The 26,091-nt window shown below is 45.3% G+C and overlaps 1 protein-coding gene across 1 annotated transcript; it reads right to left on the bottom strand.

The window, feature by feature from the left end:
• Window positions 1-248: 248 nt before the first annotated feature.
• On the bottom strand, window positions 249-26,091 carry LOC125775034 (protein wingless). The gene is made up of 5 exons (XM_049445458.1): window positions 24,987-26,091; window positions 16,699-16,961; window positions 6,293-6,591; window positions 4,023-4,336; window positions 249-3,878 (listed from the first exon to the last, which is right to left on the bottom strand). The coding sequence occupies exons 1-5, from the start codon at window positions 25,088-25,090 to the stop codon at window positions 3,572-3,574; spliced, it is 1,287 nt and encodes a 428-aa protein (XP_049301415.1). The 5' UTR covers window positions 25,091-26,091; the 3' UTR covers window positions 249-3,571.

Genomic DNA, 26,091 nt, shown 5'->3' with positions numbered 1-26,091 from the left:
ACAGGGCCGGTATAATCCATCTGCTTACCAAAAACGGAATAGATTTTGCTAAAGGCCACACGGCTGGTGACGATGAGCAATTTCCTCCCCATGACACGATGACGCAATTTAGTGCCGACAATGAGGCTACAAACGTCACGAGTAATCCATCCAATCAGTATAGTGGAATTTTTGCTTTCTATTTCTGTTTCTTTCCTTTTTATTTTTTTTTTAAATAGTACACAGACAAAATATAACACAACTATGAGTTTTAGATTGTTTTGATTATTTTCGTTTTTATTATCAGTTAATTTCGGGCGATGCTCACACGACATTCGAGGCATCGTTTGTTTTCTATTTTCACAATCATTTCTGCCGTACAGATATTTGTATACATGTCAAAGAGTTCACAAGTTTGTTACAATTTTTCACATTAAGCTTAACGTTTCGTTTTGATTGCTTCCCAAAAAGAAAAAAAAACAAGGAATCGTAACAATCGTTTACCTGTTTTGCGCACGCAAAATAAACTGTTTTTGCATGGTTTTGTTTTCTATGTCTACGGCTAGCTTCGTTGGATGTTTTGATTGCCTGCTTAATTGCTAATAATCTAAGAAGCGTCCTCGTTAGCTTTCCTCATCCTTGCGCAGGGCTGCCGTTCGATGGTACAGAACCAGATCTACTAAAAGCGACTATTTACACATTGAAGCGAACGCTCTACTAAAGCATAAACAAATTAAGATCCGTTCCGTACATTATACATATAAGCTCGTGTTACTCTGTGCATCCTTTTTTGGGGTGGAAAAGCGGTGTTAATAAATTACTTATGCAATACACAAATAATACAGATACCGGTTTGTTTTATTTCTTTTTTCTTTTTCTGCTGAATGAAGGCAGAAAACAAACCAAAATATTAATTATTAATTTAAAAGAAATGAAAGCTACACTGCATACGGCACAGTGCTAGCACAATTCAGAAGGGAAAAGCATCCATATTAATGCTGACATCTTACGCACAATATAAAACAATTTGCAAAAAACTTCTTACAAACATCGTAATACTAGCTGCTGTTTATACCAAAACGCATTTTTCTGAAGGACTTTATCTCTGTTGGTATGATTGCTTACACGAACCGATTGCATACACATACACATACGAAAGGAAGAGAGAACAGTAATGAATGGTGACACTTCAAAGTACCGAAGTCATGAGGCATGAATGAGTCTTTCGACTTTCACGTACGAAATGATCATGCGTGGGTGTTCTGCCGGATGGTTTCGGCATCCGCTTAACAGAAACGATGGCACAAAATGGCATCCATCCGCCGCAGCCTGTATGTATGTGCGATGAGAAGATTGAAGGTAATGCATTTCGAATGGGTAGTAATTCACCCCACACATCAGAATACCCAATGCGAATTCGATTGGGTAATCCGCCACGAACGTTAAATAAGTGAGAATTGTAGATCTTGTGGAACTCCTCAAGAAAATCAACATCCAATCTTCCCAGCGCAAAATCCAAAAGCCCAGAAATAGAGCAACAAACGTTCGCCAAACGAGCGCCAAAGTAAAGCCATCCTTTGGTCTCGCGCTACGTGGTTCCTCCGGTTCCTTTCTCCAGATAATGGACAACCAATTCCTTGTAGAAAGCACATCCATCCGCTCACGGAATGTACTATAGCTCCATCACGGTGCATCACTTCCACGTGCGATCATTTCGACTTCATCCTCCGTACCTTTTCCTGTTGCCACCTGTTGGTGTATCGCAGATAAGACATACTATACATATATGAAAACGCCACCCTTTCAGCCGGATCGCTTCAAACCCTAACCAAAAACTACACACAAAACATTAAACAGCAAAACAGCTTTGTTTTTGGCGCGTTAATTTCTATTCAGTCTTTCAGGATTTCTTTCTACTGTCACGACGAGCCACTCGCGCTCGCGTTTGATTTGAACATGGGGATCCAACGAAATCGTGTTATGGTTAAGGGTTGCTATTTTTGTTTCCTGTTTTTCTGTTGTTTTTGTGCGTTTTTTGTTTTGTTTTACCTACTTTACGTTACCTATGGCCTTAAGTGACTAATATTTCGCTCTATGTACAGCTACGGTTTTCCACTCTAAGTCTAAGGGACCAAGGGGAAGGTTAAAATGTATCCATCGCTTTGATGGAAAATACATCGCCATCGTAAACACGCACACATACACTTATGCATCCAGGAAGCCACAAAAAAAGCATTTTGATGCGCTTATCGATGCTTCTAAAACATTAAAATAACTGGGATATCGTTTGCGCACCGTTTGCTCAACACCTACCAAAACCTGCCACGGACACATATACACATTTATAACTGGCACCTATTTTTGTGTGGGGGAAGGGGAAAGAGGAAGGGAGAAGGGAAAAGGGGGTGCTTTTTTGGGGGGTAGGGGTAAAGGGAAGATACTTTTTTTATACTGTTGTGCTTCTGACTATAATACTGAAACAATTTGTTCCTCTCCTGAAAGCCTTCGTACCAACTTCCTTTTTATAGAAAAAAAATCCTTTAAGTAAGCTTCAATAAGTTAACTACCTATACCCGAACGACATGCCGAAAATGGTTTCTCACGTTATAAAATTTTGGTTTACCTAGTTCTGCCAGCGTCCTTCAGTTCCGTTCATTACTAACCATTAGCTCTTTAAAGTCTGTTAATTTTGTATACAACAAAAACAACCAAGAGCTCGCAAGTTTCCTCATTTCCAGGTTTCTCTTCTTTCTTTTTTTGCTAGTTGTAATTCGTACATATTATTGTTTGTTTTGTGTTTTTTTTTGGTAGTCAATTTAGTTACTCTGGTTGTGTAATAATTTCTAAAACAGATGCACAGATAAAGCTGAAACCAGCACCAAACATTAACCTTTGACGGTTACACTTTACTGTGTTGGTAAGTTTTCATTTTGCCAATGTAGCAAACTAAAGACTGTTAGATGAAGAAGAGAGAATCGTATAGAGTTAATGATAAAAATACATATTTAAAAAAAAACACCTATTTACAAATAGTGCCCTTTTTGGACGAATCTGGTCCACGCTACGCTTCTCACACTACTCAAGCTCAAAATATCGATCGAGGTTTGATGTTGTCTATCGTCCCAGAAAAAAAAAATCGAAAAAGCGAAAAGTTTGGGATTTTATCGAAAGTGATACGTTTCCTGTTTTTAACTCCTTCTGTTTCTCTTTGTACACCGATAAATCCATCCAGACCTGAACGTGTCTGAACGCGCTGTCTATGTGTTGTGCCCTCCTCTTTTTTTCTTCTGCTCCTGAGCGATGAGATTATTAATCCCGCGTAGCAGCAACATTCCATTCCCTCGTTCACGGCATCAGCGTCGCCATCATCCATTATACCGCGTTTTAAAAACAAAAGTCGAATATTTAAGATAACAACATCAACAAAAAAAAATGCCGGAGGAAACGAAACTAAACACAACCCACTCGACACTTCGGATGACAGTGTGCACGCTGGCTTATGATTCACCGAGCTCGATTCACCAGGAAAGGACACGTTACCGGGACCGATAGGACCAAAACGGCACAAAAGGGCCATACACAGCGAACATCCTTAATTACACGTGTGGATGATCTTTTTCGTTCGGCAGAGCTTACACTTTACCTCGCAGCACCAGTGGAAGGTGCATGAGCAGCGTTCCACCACCGTCACCTCCTGCCTTCGGAAGCCTCGGCCACAGCACATCAGATCACAACCGTCCACACCGATCGAGGTGTCGTTACACTGGCGCCCGTGCGTACCCTGAATACCGAGCCGTGGATTACGCTCGCAGAATCCGGGCGATGGTTCTAGATAGACGAGATCCTTCGTGCCCGGTGGTTTGTGTTCGGGGTTGTACGGTTTCAGCTGGAAGTTATACCTATATAACGGGTGGGAAAACAAGCAAGCAAAAATGGAGAAAAGGTAAGAAAAAAATGTCACAATTCATCAAGCTTAAGTGAGGAACAGAAACTTCGCACACAAAAATTGAAATCGATCAAAAGTGAAGAAAAAAAAAACTTACCGATTAACTCGCCTCTGCTGGTGACCACGGGCGTGAAACGAATTGCCCAGCATACTGTTCGGGTTCGCACCCCCGGCACTGTTCGCGTTCGTCTTAACGTTGTTCGAACCGGCCCGATTCGTGAGCGTGTTTTCGTTGACGCTTGTGCTGCGCAAACTGTTGCTAACCATTACGCGTGACGCACCGTCGAACCGATCCTTCAGGATGTCACCGATCGTCCGGAAGCTGTTCAGCCGCATCCAGCACGTTTTCATCGTGCAGGAGCCGGACATACCGTGGCATTTGCATTCCTGTCGCATTTCCGCCTGTACATGCTGTGGAAAGGGAGCGAGAGAACGGAAAATGTGTTAAAGTCTGTCACGTGCTTTTGTATGAAATTGCTTATACTCATTTTCTCCCACAATACGATCGTGCGAGCTAATCCTGCTAATGGTTTATATTTTAAAACCGCACAAAAAAAATCAATTCCAAGATGCATCGACGTCAGGCAGGATTTATCGTCACATTAAAGATCCATTCATTTCATTCGCAATTCAAATAAAATGCAATAAAAATCAATTAAACGTCGCGTCTCGTACAGACGCTACGCTACGAAAGTATGGCGATGTCTTAACCACCGTTCATTCGGCGATCGTGTGTCAGAAGACCCATTGGCAGGGGTGGCAGCTTGTGTCCATTTTCGTTAAGAGCATCGATTTGCTAATCCGCCTGTTACCAGTCAAACCTCTCAATGCACCGGACGTTGGCGGCCGATGGCGGACGACCTCAGCCGAGTCATCAAATTTAATTATCAATTCTCACACACACGGTCCAACGACGGAGGCACATTGGGAGCTTCGGAGTGTATGGAATGTTTAAAGCAAAAATAAACATTCCGTCTTTAATTTTGGATGCTCTTCTTGTGTCACCGTGTGAATCACCGTTTGTTAATGAAAAGAAAAAAAACCCATCGTCTAAACACTAAAGCAAAACGTACCCTGGTGAAGGAAGCACAAATAATATGTCACTTAATTACAATCACCACGAATTAATAACATTCATAAATGAATTCATTCCAGTTTTATCAGCTGTCAACAGTTTAATGCATGCGATGTGCTTTTTTGCCCCCCTCAAACCTGCATACGTCCAACGATGGGCAGTGAATTGATTTTGCTTTTGTAAGAAATTTGTTTTCCTTTAGATGGAAGAAGCCTCTACGCGTACGATCACGCAATCAGAGAAATACTATAAAGCTGCAAAAACAACATAAAACAGACACAAGCTTTCCAATGGTAAGCCGTAATGCCTTGCCTTCCTTTAACTCACCCCCACCGTGCGGCAAAACACGCGGAAAGGGATTAAAACATTTATTAATGAAATTGATCGCATCGCACGGTGCGATGGTGGGAAGGTGTAAGAGAAAGGCGGGAGGAAACGATTGAGAAGGAATCGAAAGTCCGTCCTGACGATTATTGGCGAACCGTTTCGCATTGGTTGTCGCGTGAGATCGAGCGAACGTAGCATTGGAAGCCCCAAGGAGGCATTTTTTTGTTGTTGTATTTTATAAGCGATCGAGAGCATACTACAACAACACCAACATCAAGCGCAATCTTTCGCTCCGGTCAAATGGTGAACAACATTAAGCCCCGTGACCACGATTCGAGCCGTATTCGACGGTGGCAAAAAAATCGGACGGCTGGAAGGGGGGAAAAAGGATATAAATAAATTTTATTTATTTGATTTTTACCCGCTCAACCCATCACCACCCTCCCCGGGTGGTGAGATTACCTCCCAACCTTTGGTTGCTCTGGCGCTTTTTTTCTTCATCTTGTTCCCCTGGTTTCTCTCTCGCTCTCTCATACTGTGGTGTAATAAGGAGGAAAAGTAATAAAATAAAATAAAACGCTTATGAAATCGTTTTAGCGATGGCCACACGAACAGCCGACAGCCACGAAGGACCCCCCTGGTATGAGATTGGCGTACCACACGCTAAATGCCGTTCCATTGCAACCGTCTTCCCTTTGGAAAATGGGTGTTCCACTTGTGTGGCAACATTTATCCCCGCGCTCACCTGCCCACCTCCACACCAGTCCACACTAGAAAACGCTCCGCCAAACCTGGAGTGGAGTGGCGAAATTAACGAAAAGGGTCACGCTTTCATAGCGGAACCTATCGAACGATCGATTGATCGAACGTACACATGTTTATGATTATTATGGGTAAAGCTTTTCCTGATTGATCGTAACGTTAGCACACACATGCAGAAAAAATAAAAACACAGCTACACTTACCGCTCGGCCAGCCTCGTTGTTGTGGAGGTTCATCTTTTCGCGCAATGTCCGGCCACGCTCACCGGTATCGACGAAGTCGCGGGAAAATTTAAACCCAAATCCAATGTTGTCACTGCAGCCGCCCCACTCCCAGTTACCGACGCCCGCCACCGCACCCATGTTGTTCATCTGTGGCTCACGGTGTTGATGCGACCGATCGCAAGTGCACGAATCGATCGAACCTTCACTGCAAGCCCGTGCCACACTGTGCGTTACTGCTGCGCTGGTGATCGCGTAGATAAATGCCGTTTCACGACAACCTGTTGAGGAAGAGCGTAAAGCAAAGAGAATCAGTAAAGTGGCACATTTTCCCAACATTCCTTTAGGGTTACTGTTTGGAAAGTGACATTAAAAGAGCACACACAAAAAAAAAGAACGAACGAGAGGCTTAAAATCAATCGAAACCAAACCGAATGTACTTCATTTTGCAGGCGATACTTCGAATATCCATTTCCAAATCATATTAAAAAGAGTAAGCGAGATAGAGGTATGATTAAAATAAATTAAATCGTTTTGTAATCCTACTTAAGGCCGTACCGTCTAATCATGACCGGTAAGCCGAAGGTCCCCGAAAAGCGTAAGACGCAAGAGTGTATCCCTTCTGAAATGATGGAGTTAAGATGAGCGAGCCAAAGCGTGCCAGAACACGACAAAAGCCATTCAGCTATGAGTCCCAGAAGAAGAACGACGAAGCTTAGCTATAGAATACGGATAAACACCCGTTTTGAGGACGGTTTCGAGACATTCGAAGGGGCTTTAATTTCATCCAATCTGGATGCTGGTTGAAAGTGGCTCTTCCTGCTAACAAACGTTTTGGAGAATTCCTCACATTTTCTAACCACTTCGGGATATAGAAGGGCCACTCTTGAAGGAAATCACATGAAACTTAAGCGATAACCTATGTAACAGGTAAAATGTTGTTTAAAGACACAAGAGTTCATCGGAGCGTCCACTAGAGTAGAGTTGGAGAGTGGAATAGACTCGGCGAAACTTGGAACATCGAAGCGTTTCATTCGTTGTGGTCAGAAAAACTGATTAAACAGTCCGTTAACTTATCCGCCTCGAAGATTTGCGAAACGAACGCAGAATCTTTTTGCGCTAAACTAAATTGATTGCTTCAAGTCGAAGATACGGTTAGGCTGGAACTGATTACGAATGTGGCACTTGTTTATTCATCGCCGGTGTTTGGTCCCCGTAGTCATCTTCTTCGAACAGTCGAAAGGCCCATAACCGTACATTTAGTACCAATTTTCCGGGCCAATTTCACACCTTTACACCTACTGCAGTTGCTCGGCAGTTGGTCGAAGCAGGTCGATCATCTCTGCTAAACGATTGCGATCCGTTCGGTCACAACAGCGCGCACTGGGTGTCGTAAACTTAAACTCCCCGAGGATGAACCAGCGGAACGATGGAAAGTCTGCTCACAATCATCAATCATCATAAAGCCCCTGTCGAGTGGAACCCTTGAAGGAGTAGTGCGACCAACGGCAACTAAACTTGAGTGAAGCTCTGTCTGTTCTGGTGCAGTTCTACCAATGCTCAAGATCCTTTAGAACTGCATGGGAAGCAGCATGTGTCAATGGACAGCACAACCAAGACACATCTGGAAGAATTTCGGTGACCTCGAGCCAGACATCCAACTGGGGATGCAATAACGCACCTCCGGAAGAAAGACCGTCGCACAGGTAGACAATACTGGTAGAATATGACAGACCAAAAGAAAGGGTCTGGTAGCAATTGATTTGTCAAATGTTACGCCTCATCTCTATCCATCATCTCCGTACGGCCCTGAAATCTGTTGAAGTCTCCCGGGGGGGTTTTCGAATCGTATCAATGAGGGTGTGCATCGGTGTTGTTGGTGCATCGTTCAATGATTCAAATCACAACCGTACACACCGAACAAGCGTAACAACTCACCAAGGACACGTCAACAGTTTGCTATCGATAACGAGCCAGTCAGTCGGAACAAAAGGCCATCGTTACATCCATTCCAGTGAGGTTTGCCACAAAATGGTACATCATTTCGATTGTCTACGCACCAAACCGTACGGATAGGCGTTGGTGTAATGCAAGGTTATAGGTTCTGCCGGTGAAGGTTGGTGGTTTTACGAGCCATCATTAGTGAGCCACAAAGTTGCCAAAGGTACCATAAACCCGCAGCTATGATCACTTGTACAAAACCACTCCTTACGACGCTAACCAGGCCACAGCGTAATGAGGTTTCGATTGCGTCTCGCAGTTAATAATGTGTGAGTGTTTCAACTTTACCTTTGTTTGGAAGACTAGTTCACACCTCGCCGTATCGATATTGGTACATTGCGAAGGGGGAAAAAAACTGTAAAAAGTAAAGATAAGATGTCCAAGTGTGATGAGCTTTTGTAGAGAAGCAAAAAACAAACCTCCAACATGTTCTACTTGTGAGACTTTAATTACCTTTATCGATCAATTGCGCACGTAGGAAAATGTGTTACTACACTAAGTGACAGTAACGCTTTTTATCGTAACAATGCGCACATGAGAAATATTTCTGGAATGTTGTCATACGGAAAATAAAGACGAATGCGCTCGTTGTCAACTGGCACTAATTTGTGACAATTCATTTGTCATATCAACTGACACGATTGCGCACCAGACGGACTTCTGTCTGGGGTTAAAAAAAAAACACACACACCACTTCTATCCCGGTTTTGCTTCTGGTCTCTCTCTCGCTCTCTCTCTCTCTCGGTTTATCGGGGTATCGCTTCTATCTACGTATCTATCTCGGATAGGTAATTGTACACCATCGCCAAAAAGCCCAAAACGCTAGAGTGGATGGATTTTTCCTCGACATCTCAGCTTCCAGCTTCGAAGCGGATTATATTCAACCGAATGTCGTTTGTCACCGGATCACTGGCCGGACTGGTTGACGAGCGGTTCGGGATCGACCCTTGGCCAGTTTCAAACGCTAGACTAACCCAAAGCACCCACAAAAAAAAAGATGACAGGACGAGTTTCGAGTGTGTGTGTGTGAATCGATCCGGAATGCGTGCCCTGTGCGTCAGTGATTGATCGGTTATTAATTGATTTATTAGGATTGAGCGTTTGATTGGGAAGTTGACGAGTTTTCGATGAAGATGAAAAAGAAATACAACCGAGGGGGATATGCCAGCTCCCTAGCGGTACTTGGGCGGGTGTCCTAAACGGTACCACCGCTACCAAACAGTCAAGCGGTTGGCTTCGGGATCGATGAATTTATTTATTGGATTAAGACATTAGACGCTAGTCGAGCAGTAGGAGGGGGTGGGGATATAGTGGACAACGGCACGCGGTTGATCGTGATCGAACATGTCCGTCAGCAAAACCCCCTTTTTTCGACCGCAATCCATCATCGACATCCCTGGGGGTCATCAACTCGCCCGATCGCGATCCAATCGCTTACTTAATGAATAAATTAACTCTGCATAATCACCTCGGACATCATCTTGATCAGGTTTCTGCCTCCCCCCATTTCCCCGTGCCCATAATTGTCATCGATCTGAGCGGCCTGATTTCGAACGCTGGGGGTGATTCCGGTACGATAAAGTGAAGCATAATGTGTATCTTTAGCGTATACGAATCGATCCAATACTGTCAAACGAATGAGATCGTAACAATATCCCTTCTCCCCAAAAAATAAAAGAAAACCTTTCAATCCATTCATACTCCGTTCCAGTTACCTGGTTGATCTGCAGAACAAGGCTTAATACAGTCTCCCGGCCTTTACCGCCAGTCGATCTTCTACCCTTTATGGTTCACCATATATGCAAACGGGCTCACTTTTATTCCTCCTATATATGGAATCAAAATATTTTCATCTCTCAAATCACACAAAACGATTGGGTTCGTTTGTCTGTTTTTTTTCTTCTTCTCTTGTTGGGAAGGTTTTTTTTAGGATTGGCTTTAAATTCGATTATACTGTGCCCCGTTCCTTGTTGTTGGCTCCATTCTTTCTACCCTCTTTACTCTCCAGTAGAACACCGTAGACGTGTCTCAAATGCTGTCTAGGTTGTTTTTGCACAATTCGATAATTGCCGGGTTCGTCGCTGCAGCGCCCATTGAGCTTTTTCGTTGCACACGCGGACAAACAAATGTCCACCGGTAGGTACGTAACGAGGGCAGATAAACAACAAACAAACAAAACACAAACCTCCGGTTACAAACGAATTCGGGTGACGTGAGATGGTAAATCAAATCAAAAAGGAAGCAAAACGTGTATGCCCTCGCACGTTGGGATCGCACACGAAAAGGAAATCCGGTCGAAATCTTGTCTCATGTGTCTGGTACGGTTAAGTGTATGTTTGCTTTGTTTTCATCATCTTCAGACCGCCTCTAGTTCTGTGCTTTTCGATTTCATTTTCATCTCGAATGCCAAACCGCGTATTGGCAATCACACAATGGGTTGTTGTTTTTTTTCTTTCGGGTGTACAACGTCTCACAACCGCCTCTCCATTTCCGTGCCGGACTGTTCGGTAGGCTGCATGCTTTGCGTGGTTTGGGAGCCCAAAATGTAATAATGAAAGGGTTTCAGTTCCGATCGCATTATGCCGCGCCGACATAAAAAAACACTACAACAAACAAATAAAAAAACGGTAACCCAAACTCCACAAACAATTAGTTTAATGGTTTAATTTGGGCGTTACGTTTGAGTTTTGTATTCGCAGCACCGTATTGCACCGACGTATCTCCGGTGGACGGGGACGTCTTTTGGTTCATTCATGTTTCGCTCAAGTTTGCCGGCGGCTGATGGGAGACAACAATTTTGCATTTTCGGCACACAGACTTTGGGTCTTTTGTTTGGTCTTTTATTTATTTCCTGGTTCCTTCAACCGTATATCCTGAGATCGTTTCCGTCGTTTTAAAAGACATCATAAAGTTAGAAGCAATTTCGCTTAACCAGTTGTCTCGTGTTCACATACGTTGCACCTATTTGCATTTAGTAGGGCATTGCAGAACAGGTTCCCTTTTCATTTGAGTAATAGGAAATACTCAGGATAATATTTTTTTTTCATGATTGAAATGCACCAAGGTAATCTAATTCATCAGCGAAAAGCAGGAAAATAAGGCTCATGGGGCTGATTAAAAAAAACACACACAAAGCAACAGCTAAAAACGAACGATCAACCAACGAAACATTAATCATGGTCATTGTCTAATTTTGGCAAAATGTTAGCCAATTTTGAGCGGTCCTTCAATTTTATCCCAAAAACCCCCTTCGAAATTCCTCATCTTCGAGCGATGTTAATTATCGGCTCTAAGGTTTTAAGGTCTTTCGATGGGTTCGATCGATACGGAAAATTATCTGTCTGGCAATTCGAGGCAAACTTTTTTTTTTGTGCAAAAATTGCCGAAATGTTTCGCAGTAGCCAGAGGCACATATTGCGCACAAATATTTCGACAAACAAACTGTCCCGGTAGAATATTTTATCGCTTCCTTTCCAGCAACCCGGTAGGTCTCGGTGCGGTTTGTCAGACGATTTTGCCTAAACTAGAAAGGTTTTACGGTTTGGCACAGCGTAGCACGAAGGCCAGAAAAAAAACACAGTCGAGATCCAAATGAAAACAACCAAGAGACAATGTGCTCCGTGACCAACCGAGAGTCCCTTTCTCGGACCACCAGGTTCCAGTACATTTCGCTGCACGGCTCCTAAAGCTTTTGCGCTATATTTCTCTTTCTCTCTCGGTTTGGTCCCTCACTTCATCCCTCCAGGTCGTCTGATTTATGGAGCGTATAAAATCTTTTATTAATATATATCGCTACGGTTTAACACGGTTCGGGTCTTTGGTAGGTTGCGAACTGATCGAGCTTTTACCGTACATAGCCACACTCGCCCTTACACTCGTGACCATTTTCTCGTAGTCCCTGTTCTGGACACCCTCAGGGAAGGAAAAAACTTCCCTTCGTGCGAAGGGATGCGCTTCTCAAAACACGCTCGAGATCGGTCGAACGTACCGTGTCTCGGTACACGGGTGCGTCCTGCTGAAGCGATTTGTTAGACTATTAGACCTCATCCACACCAAAAAGGCGGGACAAAAACCTAGACAGCAGATTGGGAAAGACAGCAGGAGGAGTGAAAAAAAACACACCGCATTAGACATTTCCGATCACAAAACGGACCCGCGCGTTTTTCTCCATCGTCTTACCTATTTTTACAGACCAAAATCTAGGCAAAACATTCGCTAAACGAAACACACAGTCCGTGCTGCCTCCGGATTTCATCTCACCACTTTATGGCCGGTGTTATAAAAATAAAACTGTCATCATCACCATCATCAGGCCCGGCTACGATCGGGTCGATCGTAAACTCAGCATCATGGTTTAACCGTCGGCATGGCATGGTGAACCTATCCCTAGCACCCCTTAGACGACAGTCACTGGGCGAGCGGCGAAAATAGGAAACAAAAAAAAAATCCCCGTTAAAGTCACCCGCCTCAAAAGCCAAGCTAGTGATCCGATCATAGCCAGAAGCTTTAACATCCAACGTAACACGAAATTAAACCAAAAAAAACCACGAGAACTCCACGCGAAACACTTGGGTGGGTGCTGCCAGGAGATGTCGGGAACTCGAAAAGTGTGACAAGATTTATAGCGTTTAATTGCTTCAGGTATATGGGAGGGCTTTCGGTAATAAAGTTGTTGAGAGGCGCTGTACCGATTCATCTTTTCCTCCCGAGCGGCAAGATGTGCCCCAGTAAGCCAGGTTTGACACACGTGCGACGGTGCACGGAGAGAATGAAGTGCAAAGCATGAAAAAAAGTCCTCGCATCATCTTATATGGGGCCCTAATTTGCCGGTCAATTAAGACCCCGGTGCCCACTGCTCGAGTACGAGTCGGGCAGCAAAGTATAAAACCCATTTTGCGATAAACAAATCGAAGTGTAGAGATAAAGTTTTGCGATAAAGATGAATTTTATTCTCACGGTACGCACGGTGGCTGTAATATACGCTTGGAAGAGACGAGAAGCACCATCGGCACCATCGATCGAGAAATGGATCTGAGCACGGGAGCAAAACGGGAAAGGGAGGAAAAAAAGCAACCGAGCAGATCGATAAGTGCCACCGGGCATCAGTGAGACCACCATCGAGGTGGCTTTTACAAGCGCAACTGCCCCTTAATCTTTCGATTCAGCTTGAAGCTTCGGCACAAGTGCCTTTAAACGGGGTGAAGTTTCTGGTTCACGGCTTATGGCTCACGCTGGACAAAATCCCATTCGCTCATTACGCCAACCATTACCCGATGCAAACATTCAAACCCGCAAAGTGCCGTCAAACCAATGAATGCCGGGTATTGTTTCACTGCTGTCCGCAACGATCAAACCTCGCGTGTATTTGTGTTTGACCAACTCCTATTTGCCACCGGTCACACTTGAGCAACAACAGCCGGTAGCCGCTGCTGGTTATGCTTTTTTGTTGTTGTTGCTTCCACTCGTCTTTATCGACCACATACCGATACTCGGTGACGCGGGAAAGACCAACAGCAACAAACATGCGATCGCGAGAAAACTCGATCAGTCGGCACCGTTGTACCCAGGGAACCCAGTTGGAACAGGCAACTTGAGTGTGGTGGCCACCCACTTGCTGCTGCTGCTAGGACAAGCGGTTTGCCCGCGAGTTGTTGTTAATAGAAAAAACAAACAGCCCTGTCAAACGGTGGTCGGCATACGGTGGGAAAGCTCGATACTTCACACGACACGCACAAATAGCAGGATCGTGCCGGAGAGTTGTAATGTTTTGCTGCGGGATGATATGTGGTAACATTTGTAGTGAAGTTTTCTCTTGTTTTTTTTTCTTTCGGGCAAATAAGTGTATTTAAGCGAATCCTGTTGCGTTTTTAAGTAATGACAGTTATGAAAGGCACTCGTGATGAAGTTATAGGATTTGCTCTCTCCCAAAAGGGGAAATCCCTTCGCGAATTCGAGAAGGTAGCGTTATTAATGGTGAACTCATTCTCTCTATTAATAACACTGGAAGATAATCAATAAAGAACTTTTCTTTCTACCAATTTCCTCACCGCTTCCAAGATTCTCCCCTTCTCGTTGCACCGCATCAAGATAGTAAATTGCCATTAATTTTCCTACAATTATTATAATTTATCGCCCTCGCCCACCCTTACAGGCTTCACACCACAGAATGGACACACACACAGTTACACCGTCTAGGAGATGAAAATAAGAAGGCAACAAAAAAGGAACAGTACACCTTCTTCCGCTTTTCCGTACCGACAAGAAAAACGCGGCCCGTTTAAACGGCCGATGGTTTGTGGTCGCAATAAACTGCACCGCCGATGCGACCAAAAGGGAAATCGCCGCTGAACTCACTGCCGCAGCTATCGCGAGTGCATTAATTATTGATAGCGGGAGCTGCAGTAAAAATGCTAATGGATTGCCACCGGGAGGCAAGCGAGCGATGAATAATGACTTAATTTCTTCTGCCACCGCTACACTGGCCACACAAAACACCATCCTTTCCTGGCATGGCGTGAAGCGCACTTTCTCCACACAGCCGCACACACACATCAATTACGGATGTGGATCGGCAGAAAACGGAACGCGCGCCGCGGTGGTGGTGACGATGGTGATAGAATTAAAATCGTTTGGCCCGCGGGATACGGCGCGTAGTTGATGAGACAGTGGGTCGTCTTTTATTGCCTCATCTCCTGCATCGCTAACCCGTCTCTCCAGCCATCCAGGCGAAGATCGATGGAATTATGTTGTAAAAAGAGACATTTTCATTACGCGAGCACAAGCCACACAATCGTGCCGCATCGTTTACGTTGCCGTTTGTCGATCATCGCACGGGAAACGGGAACTTTTGGGTTTAGGAGCAAAACGAGACAAAACGCTTTGTGTGTTGGAAGCAAACTTTCAGCAAAGGTTTTCAAACGCCCCAGGTACAGGTAGCGTAGAGATAGCTTCCCGCAGCGACTGACGACAGGTCAGTGAGTCGATTAGTTCCCACATGTCGTTTGTCATGCGATGTATTTTTTTCTTTTCGAAGGAATTCTTCTTAAACACATAAAGACCCGACCTCTGGCTGTGCAAAACTCCTGGCGTTAGGCAATCTGATCGTCAATCTTACTGTTATTTTTTTTTATCTGACTGTGTGGTCTTCAGGTTAGGTTTTTTCCAAACAAATTTCTTAAATCATTGCTACAATTTCAAAACGATGCGCTCAATCATCCAATGCCTATAGGCGTGTCCTTCTTTTCCTTCGTTTTTGTTCCATTTCTCCAACATCAGACTCTGAATAGAGCCGATTGTAAAGGACACCGCACAATGTTGCAGGCTGCAACTAAACACCCGTTTACCGCCAAAGTAGCCTCCGGGCGTGATGCCATCGCTCTTTTGCTCTTGTAACGGACGAAACGAAGATAGCCCCGAGCAAATGCGGAAACCGTTTTTGTGTGTTTGTGGAAAATCAACACCATCCGGAAGGGGGGAAAAACAACAAACGCCGCAACAACATTGTGTAATGGCAACAGGAATCGATTGAAAATGGTCAAATTCCATGTGTACGATTAGTGTGCACAAGCGCTTTGTGACAAATGGTCCTTCGGATTACATGAAGGGAGAATGTAATTCCAAGAGGCTTATTTGCCATCATTATGAAGTTTCGGTTGGATGTTGCTGATGGAAATATGAAGACATTTGCCAAGCCACAGAACAGATGTAACCGTTGTGTCAGTTTGCTTTCTTTTGCACTTTTCGGGACGAATAGAAAAAAAACACAATGGGACAGAAAAACCCAAACGTTACCGACGGAGATCCCGGAGCATGTGTTTTGTTACTCCCTTGGTACACCGTTTCGAGTGGTTGATCTGTTAACATGAAGGATTAACTGAACAGATCTCATTAATCCGCACGTCTGCTGCTGCATATTTATCCAGCACAACTTTGGCACTTAGGTTGCTCATCATATTACACACATGGCATGGTTGCTGCCAACCAAAACCCGTACTACCCACCCGGCCAAAAGGGGGCCTCCGTCACAAACGGCACGTATGTGTGGCGTTCCGCAATCAAAAAGGGCTTTCCTTTACCGCCCGGCCGAGGCCGAAACATGAAACCGAAACGCAACGTGCGCCGCCTGGTTTACGTGCGGTTTGCCGTCGGTAGCGTTTTGCTATCTGTCCGGGCAGATCTCGTTTAAATTTCATGGTAAAAACTGGAAGCGCGTAGGACGACACTGGGCCGTTCCGTTCGGTATCCGTGCGTCCATAAACCAAAAACCCACCTCCGCGCACACGGTCACGGGAAGCGCTCACCGGAATAGTAATTAACTCCGGTATCCACCTACACGGGACGCTTAAAGTCCGCACGCACGCTCCACGACTTTATCAGGTTCAACTTACCTCGCTCAACGATCTTGCCGAATAGGTTCTTGCCGCGCAGGAAGTTCCGGGTCGAGCAGTTCCAACGGCGCGTCCGGAACTGATGCTGACATTCGTTGATGGCAAGGTTTGCGCCCTTGGTAATCGCGGCCAGTACTCCATGATTTTCCCGCACCAATCGGCGCTGTTTGCGTCGGAGCGTCGCATGGATGGCTGGATCGAGATACGGCATGCCGGACGCTAGCGGCGAAATGTTGTTCGGTTCACCCGCCTTTGCGATGCCCCTGTGTATGAAAGAAACGGATAAGTGAGAAATGAATTAGTCGCACTGTATTTTCACTCTTAGAGTAGTCTCACTTTCAGCGCAACTTTCACTTGAAAAAGACTAACCTAACATAACACTGAGTTTAAGCTTTTTTTGGTGACCTTAAATTTTCCACAACCGAAACTCACCCAAAAAAACATACACACACGTGGTGTACAGCTCAATCACCAAGGCGTTAATACATTTGACAAACAACAGATGATGGAGTTGACCCGGTGAGCAGGAAAACCCCAAAAAAGCTTAGCCTTTTTCTCCGTTCCCGAAAGCTGTCAAGGTGACAAGCATCGACGTAGACAGAGTGTCGTTACAGATGGTGAGGAAATTCCAACCAAACTTTTTCCAGCTCAAGTTGATGTTTCACAGAACTTTAAAACAAAGATTTCTGCTAAAGAATACCAGGACGATACTCAGCTTTATTGAATTGTTTTGTTTTGTGAGGTGATTTTTCCCATTCCTGTGCCTTCCTTCTGTCAACCTGTTCCGAAAATCTTCAAACACACAAACGACACAAGCGCCAACGTGGTTCGCAGTTTGTCGAAAAACGAAACGATCGACCCGAAGCCTGTTTGTTTCACAAGAAATTAGTTGTATCAATATTTGGTTGCCACCATCATCACCCCTGCCCTCGACGTTCAACAACAAAAATCGTCTCCCAGAAAAGTGCCGCAGCGTCACGAAATGCAAATGAGACGAAAAAAACCTGCCCCCGCGCGCTCGCGCTTCCAAAGCAAGCAGCAGCGACCGATCGCTACAAACACCCGAAACGGAGCTCCAGTTCCAGCAGCAACGTCTGTCGTCTGTGCTGTTGCTCCTGCAGTAGCTGACGTATGATTAATTGGACAAACAGTCATCATCAGCACCCGCGAAGGTGGTCGAAGGTCTTCGGGTTCCCTCTGGGTGCGCACCGGATCAATAGCAATGGTTTGGCTGGCGTCGTCACCGTTGTCACCGTGCTACGTGCTTATTGCGTAAGCATAATGCCACGGTTGGCAGTCGGACGGAAACCGTGCTGACCGTGACTGGCCGTGGACAAAATGCTGCGTTCCCACGGTTTCCACCCTGGTTGATTGTTTTGCAGCGTTCTGAAACCGCTGGGAAGCCACAAATATATGCTTTTACGGCATTCGTCATCCAGCAGCGAGGGGAAAGTGATCAATACGGTGAAAGTGATCGCTTTGTGGATGATTTTAATTGTTTGGCTAACAAAAGATTTAAATGCTAGAAATTCATCAAAGCGACGAACCCGTTTTGGAAGTGAAATTGATAGCGTAACATTATCGTGGTTATTTATCATGCCGTTCGGTTGCAAAATAAAAAAACAAAAAGAAAAACCTCAACGAATGATTCATGATAAGTAGACAATCTAACATTCTTGAAAGCAAACAAAAACAAAAACCTGAACACGAGAGTCGATCGCAGTTGTTGATCCACTGCCAAACGTCGCAGAAGTGTCGGGACAAACATTTTCGGGAGTTGTCCGTTCCGTCTGCCCATTTATCGCACCGTCGATTGCCGAAACGTGACTGAGGGCTTTACCTGTTTTGCTGGCTTGCGTTTTTCAGCAGCAGCCACGGACGATCATAAAACTGCGATCGAAAACCTGTCACATACACACACATGCGGTAAGCGCATTCCAACACGTCAAAGCATGAGCTACAGCATCCCTCAAAACCGCCCTTGTTTTGAAACGGTAACTCCTTTACCCTTTTTGTCCATTCTTACATAACGCACCGTTGCATTGTAAAATAAATTAGTTTGTCTTGTGTCGCGCGTGTGGAACGCGGAACGAGAATGGAACGCGTTACGAATGCGGCGAATCGATCGAGTTTTTGTTGCAATGCACTTTTGCTTCGTTTGCAACTTCACCCGTTTTCTAACAGATTGCACAGGATGCGATCGGCGGTATTGCACGCACGATAAACATCCACCAAAGAATCTTGTACGGGAGATTTCCTTTTGTTTGTTTTTTTTTTTTTTTTATTTTGGTTCGAAGCAACACCCAAGTGCCACCGAAGAATGAAGGAAATGAAGGATCGATATCATCACACGCTCCAAGACGCGAATGCATCAAATACACCCGTCAGGAGACCAAGGGCCCGTGTTTGGCAGGCCATCATACATCACCGAGACGACACCGACGCCAGCGGCAACCTTAACCGGGTGTGTGAGAATCAACCACAACACCATCCGTCGCCACTATCAATCCGGATCACCGCATCAACACGCACTCCTTCTCGCACTCCGTCGTCGTCGTCGTCGAGCTCTGGGGACGTGCCGCCAGTTTGACGTACGCGCACAATTTATGATGCGTGCCGGATACGGACGATTTTGATGCGTTATTTATTGAGTCTTGATCTTGATCGTAAGGAATCGCGTACGCCGCTCGCGGAATGGCATTGAAAACTGCGAATTCGAACACGAAAACGGAAAGAAGTTTGTCCTGCGTCTGTCACGAGACCACAGCAGCAGGAACTTTCATCACTTTCCAATTGTGCAGCATATTGAGTGGTGCTTGATGTTCTTCTTTTTTTCCCCCCGTTTCTCACCCAATTGTCATGTCCTTTTTCGGTAACTGGATAAGCGCCAGTACGGAGCTTGACAGACACGCTTCAAATGGTGTTTTTTGTTTCTTTCTTGGTTTCAAAGCAAACGAGGCGCTTGCCACTTTTAAACACTTAATAAACATAAACGATCGCTAAACCGTCGCCAAAGGTGCTTCTCTGCTATCCATCGCTTAACAGTTACCCGATGGCTCCGTTGCGTCCGATCATACCGACCTCGGGACCAGGTAACTGTTATGGAAAAACCACTTTGTCGGAGATGATTTCTTTTACCGCGTTGGAAAACGTTCTTTATCTCTTCCGAACGAATGAACCCATGCCGGATGAAACTCCACCATGTTCTACGCGGTATCAGTGCAGAAAATCGAGTAGATCACATTGCAAAACGAGGAATGTGACGTTTGTCCAGACGGAAACGGACACAACAAGCTGGGGCTGGAACCTACTTCTGCATCGCTGCATCTTGTGGTTATCAAATTACCTATTGCAAACACCGATTTAACCACAAACTCTAACCGAATGGTTCCGTTCGCGACACCTCGACACACGACCAAATCGGCTCAGATCGTATTGCGGGGGGTTTTTTTTTCCTTGCACCATGTCGGAATTCAGGTTAAATTAAACCGTCCACTGATTGAACGGTCGGTTGTAAAAATGGTTGATAAACTCGTACACCGTGTGCTATGTAAGTGGATAATCGCAAAACGTAATTATCGAAACCTCACCCCATTCGAGCAAACAGGGGAAGCAATAAACAAGCACCTCATAAATACAACCCAAAGCAAACGGGCCGCGTGTGAGGTCCATAAATTGCAACTTTGCCACCACCGCCACCACTAGGAACCGTTGCGAAAGATTGCATAAAACGTCAATATACTAACCCCATCAAACCTTCCCTCCGCCGTCTATTTTCCACCCCGCGTTGTTTTTTTCTTTTCAAGATTAAGGAAATTGTTTCGCTCATTTGTCAAATACCTGCCACACGGCTACACCACCCTTAATCGAGTAATGCAAACGATTTTTCATCGAATAATTAATGATAATTCAAGTGACAACGAGAGCACACGAAGCAGAAAAATGGTACACCGAACAAGTGGGGCTCCTAGCGGCTCCTGGGACATCAACGCTTCGTCCTTGTAGCGAAACAAAAACCCGAAGCAGAAGTAAACACAAGCACAAACTTCGAACAGATGATCATCAATCGATCGTCGCTCCGTGTTGGAATAATTATCCCTGCGTGTGATGACCGGGACGGTCGACCGGGGTGGCCCCAGCCATCGAATAGAGTTGCACGTACCACGCGAGTACGAGCGTGCGCGCGCGCTCACATCGGCCACGGTGGAACCGCAACGCTACCCCCCCGGTTAGGAAGAGAAAAGCTATGGCAGCGCGTAAGATAGCATCGCGTCTGCGACCAGGTGCCACCAGGCACCCGTTTGTGGAATGGGAAGCTAAATTAATTTATCAAAAAGAATAAAACCCGCGCAACTTATTCGCCTAGAATGCCGAGCGCCGTCCGTGACGGATTGATCGGTGTGGCTTGGTGTGGTTAGGCTCCCCACGTTTGCACACATTCCGCCACAATCCGTCACTATTAATCACATCGGTAATCATTTTTCATACAAAACACACTGAGCGCCCACCGTTGAAGACGAGGAGGGAGATGCAATTTGCAAGAATGCACCAGAGTCCTCCGGTAACGTTGGATAGTGCACCGTAAGCGGGTGGCCCGAAGTTCATCAGAGTTCCCTGACTAACGCGCGGGTACGATCGAATGAAAAATGACACTACGGTGTTAATTTGTCATTTATTACGCTATTAACAAACGCTTCGGTTGGAACTTCCAGCGCGGGAAGAGAAGAGAGATGGCAGTGGGAGCAGGAAGTGGTATGTATGTATGCAGCAGCAGCTAACAGTGGACGTTCCGAGTCCGTCATCCGGTTGCATCAACCGTAGTAAAGACTAACATTTCGCAAAGTAGCAACAAAACACAGCCCAGCGTTCGGACCCTGGGAAAAAATGACTCCGTGCGCATATTTGCAGAAACAAGCGTGGTAAGGCAAAAAGGCATCTACAGCACAAACACAAACTCGCAAGAAATATACAAAACTCGCAACGCCGTTTTTGCTCTTGTTTTGCCGCTTGCGGGATGGAGCGCAACAAGGAGCTGAAAAGATTCATGCGCTTGAGTGCAGTGAGTTTTCGGGTTCGAAGTTGTGCTCCCCTGAAGTGGGGAGGAACGATGTGTTTTGTGTTGTGCGCTGCCCTAAGCCAAATGGTCCGTTTGCGTCCGTTTCCGCTTCCTGCACCTGCATCGGAATGCAAACGGTCGGATGGACGGTTTGAAGCCTTACCCCATCATGCGGCCGTAATGTTTCGAGTGAAGATTTATGTGCAAACGATAAGCTCGAAACTACTCGTACAACGCGTCCGGGACGCGCGCGCGCCCGCACACACGCACACACACGAAACTCATGCTCTCGAAACACCCATCTGTTGCGGGTGGGGTTTGTCGCTTAATTGCCGTTGAAGTCTTTCGTTTTTTTAGGGAGTTTGAAAAACCGTCCGTCTAAAAGCTCTTGCAGATCCACTCATCAGCGTCGGAAGTTAAATTAAATGCTCGACAAACTTCACTCTTTCCCTGTTTCTCTCTTTCTGTCTCACTTACTCTCGCTTCCCGTGAGTAATCCTCGTGAGAAAATTCGTTCCACTGCATGCTCAGGGAGCTTCGCGAGGTGATGGAATTTGGAATTCTTTCCACCGAGGATCAACGCACGATTGAAGTCATCGGTGGCATCCAACAACAAAAAAAAGCTTACGTACTTGAGCCAACCAAAGATTCCATTTCACACCTTCTATACACAATGCGATTTTCGCACCAATACAATTCCCGTGCGCTTTCCATCAATAGAACGCGTTGTGTCAAAAACAAAGGATCACATTCTTTTCAAACAAACAAACGAAAAAAAACGACGCTAAACTACATTGACAAACGAAGGCAAACGGCAACGAAAAAAAAAAAAATAATCACACTCCACACGCCTGTAACGCTGACGGATGGATCGTAATCATGATGCGAAAATTGGACATTTTCGCGCTGGCTGATGCAAATGTATAAATCTCCCGCATCCCTTCGGCCGATCATCTTTCGTGCGGTACGGCCCGCCGAAAAAGGGAAAGGAATCGTTTCGTTCACACGCTTTATGACGGGTGAGTGCTCGCGGGCACAGGATTACGAGTGATTTGTTTTCCAGCCTTGCCCTCTCCCCTCCCCCGGAGGGGGCACCCTTCCTTTGGCTTACTTCACCCGAGAGAGCGGGGTGGTGAAATGTACGAATGGACATAGCCTCCTCGAAGTCGGAACGCAACAAGAAATAAACCCAAACCAGACAGCGCAAAGACGACGATACGACCGATAACGATCAATTTGGGTTAAAAAGAAATCTCCATCTTAATTAAAAGAAAACAAAAAGGTACACGATGCACACAAGGCGGAGCATACCGGTGCATTGCGAAACACACCAAAACAAACGACAACGCGTTTGCCAAATGCACCACCAGTGTGTGAAGGTCTCACTTTGGAGTGTTTTTTTCATTCTTTGCATGGTGGGGATGTAGAAATCGGTTTTAATTTAATTAAAACGGACAGCGTGCAAGGCGTAAGGTACACACCGCACCTTCAATTTCTTCTTCTGTCTTGGCCGTCCACTGCCTGGAGGGCTGGAAATGCATCCGGGCGATGCATACAAATCAATTTCTGTGTTAATTTCTGTCTTTCACTCTCGCTGCTCGGTCGTTGAGATAATTTGCATTTGCTTACACCATCCGTACGGCATACCCTCTGCTTTGTAGTCGAAGCGATCGATGCTAACGGGCGCAACAATTAAAGCCCATCCATATATTGTTAAATGATAAAACTAATTACTAAAATAATTATAATCAACATTTTACGATCGTTATTATACTTATTAAAAGAGGAAGTTTTTTCTCTTCTTGTTGCTTGTTTTTTTTGCGATCATTTCCCTCCCTCGATCATTCGCTGCTGCAAGGATACATACGCACAGGTGAAACATGATGCAAAGTGACAGTGACTTCGACTCGCGGGAAGCAGCAAGCGTGTTGTCACTTGTCACCCGGGAGTGTGAAAAGTGGATATCCATTTCGAGGCCACCATCGAGGATCGGAAAAGGGCACACCTCGACAGGTTGAACGTAACCATGAGTGAAAAATGAAGAGCAAAAAGAACCCATCACAAAAAAACGGTTTAAATAACAAATTCCCAGAGTACGCATTCCCAGGGACGGTCAGACCGTGAATGTACGATTTAAACCGAATCTGTTTGTGTTGGTTTGTGAAAATAAAACAAAAACCCTCACTATTAGTGACACCTTTCGCGCAAAGGGTAGCGAAAACACGGTAGACTAGCACCGTGAGATTGCCGGACAAAAAATAAAAATAAAGCGTTAAGCCCTGTCCGCGACCGGACGTCACTTTAAGAGGACGGATTTAATCCCCCAAAAAAGACCTAAAACTTAGTTGAATAGGCGCAAATGGGATGCTTTAGTGTTTTTTTTCCAAATTCTCACCAAAAGCAAAACTACACTACCCAGATAGGCGAACTTTATACGAAACACACACAAAAAAGGCACATTTACCACCACACCTAACCGACAAGATCACGAAACGATCGGGCGAACGACGGAAAGCCAACCATAAAACACTGATATTGAAACCATAAATTTTCTATTAATCATTATCACGCGAGTCGGAGGCGAGATTATTTAAACCTTCCCTCGCTTTTCGAGCACAAATCCGAGCGATATTCGTTGTTGTTGGTGGAAAAGGCAGCTAGAAGCAAAAAAGAAATGCACAAACACACACACACTAGGAGACGATGGGGCCAGGGAGCGAGTGGAACAGATTAACCAATAAAGACAAAATAGAGACTATGAAAATAAAAGGCAAATAAATAAATAAACAACCATCCTACAGGTTCCGATAATCGGGCAAAAAGGCAGCTGCTATTAACGCGACGGAAGCGGAGGTGTGATGGAAGCGAGAGGGGGGGAGGTGAAGATGTGGACTGAGGGATGGGGTGGGAGGGATTCGTTTTAGATAAACGTTCTGCCTGCTTTACCTAATGGTACACTTAAGTAGCGGCGATTAGGAAATATTAATTTCCAGCCTTCCCTACCCTGAATGGTTGCGAGATCAAGGTTTTGCTTTTTCACTTCTTCTTTCCCCGTTTTTATGGCCCTGTTCTCCCTCATAATGATGTCATCGACATCATCATCATCATCAACATCATCTACAGGGCAGTTAAACTCATCGACAAGCTTGTCCCAAACCAAAAAAAAAACACAACATTAAACCAGCAACGATCGTTTGGTAAGGGTTAAGCAGTACTAATGCAATTTACTTACCACCACATTGAGCCCCGTCCACGGCCGGGCTTTGATTTGCTTTCTACCTCTGCCCAGGCACTGATGGCCATCAGGCACACCATAAACACCGTCACTAGATTCATTTTATTGCCTTTGCTCTTTCTTCACTCGCTGCAACACTCTGTTTTGGGGGAGTTCTTGGGCTCTAGTCAACACCTGCTCCCGTATATTGTATGCACACCGATCCACACTCGATGACAACTTTTCCCCCCCAAAATCACACACATGCACACCAAAAAATCTCACACGCACTCACAGCAAAAAAAAAACGTGTTCCAAAAAAGACACTTGCGAAAATACACTCGTAATGCAAAACGTAATTATTTTCTTTTTTTCTCCTTTCGGGGTTTGTATCGTTTACAATCGTCACCCCCCGTTTTAAATGCGAAACAGTTGCGCACCACCAAAAACTTTGATTGTTGCTAGCAGACGACAATCGATACCATCAACAGTAAAACTATCGGCAACATTATGATCATCCGCACGGGCAAACAATGGTCACGATCGTGAACACTGCACATTATCACTTGTGCTGTGCTGACTCACCGGTAACATTTACTAAGCGCACTAAAACTGATCCACCCGCGCACGAGCACACCACTCACACACAAAACACTGCGTACGCCACAAAAAACACACCGCTGTCACGCATCCGGGATCTGTGCACATCCGCTTAAAGGGGCTTACCGGTCCTGCACCATAAACGCAAGGATGCTAACTGCCACGAGCTAGACGCGGCTGTCGAACGCACACCGCACCGGACCACAGTGGTCGGATGTGAGCAAAGAAAGAAGAAGAAAAAATACAACAACCCCCGGGTAGAAAAGAAAGTCCTCCTTCTTCGGGAAAGAGCCCGAACATCAATCACGATCGCGCGCACTTATGCTGTGATGCTGGTTATGCTGCCTTGATGCTACCTTGCGTACGAGCAGGACGGCCAGTTTTGTGCTACCACCCGGTACCACACAAAAGCAAAAAGCAAAACAAAGCGAATGAATGAAAGAAAGAAAAAACAACAACCCCATTCATCCAATACACACAAGAGCACCGAACAAATGGAACCGCACCGATCGAGGCAAAATTG

This window comes from Anopheles funestus, chromosome 2RL (genome assembly GCF_943734845.2).
Source record: "Anopheles funestus chromosome 2RL, idAnoFuneDA-416_04, whole genome shotgun sequence".
NCBI lineage: Eukaryota > Metazoa > Arthropoda > Insecta > Diptera > Culicidae > Anopheles > Anopheles funestus.
Note: the sequence above shows the minus strand (reverse complement) of the source record. Positions and strands in the feature narration are given on the sequence as shown.

What these genes read in the sequence shown, in the direction of transcription:
- LOC125775034 (XM_049445458.1), bottom strand. Translation starts at nt 25,090, where the DNA reads ATGAATCTAGTGACGGTGTTTATGGTGTGCCTGATGGCCATCAGTGCC. An exon ending in CGGCAAGATCGTTGAGCGAG is followed by an intron (nt 6,592 to 16,698) that starts GTAAGTTGAACC and finishes CTTCCTCAACAG; the next exon opens with GTTGTCGTGAAACGGCATTT. An exon ending in ACAACGAGGCTGGCCGAGCG is followed by an intron (nt 4,337 to 6,292) that starts GTAAGTGTAGCT and finishes CCCTTTCCACAG; the next exon opens with CATGTACAGGCGGAAATGCG.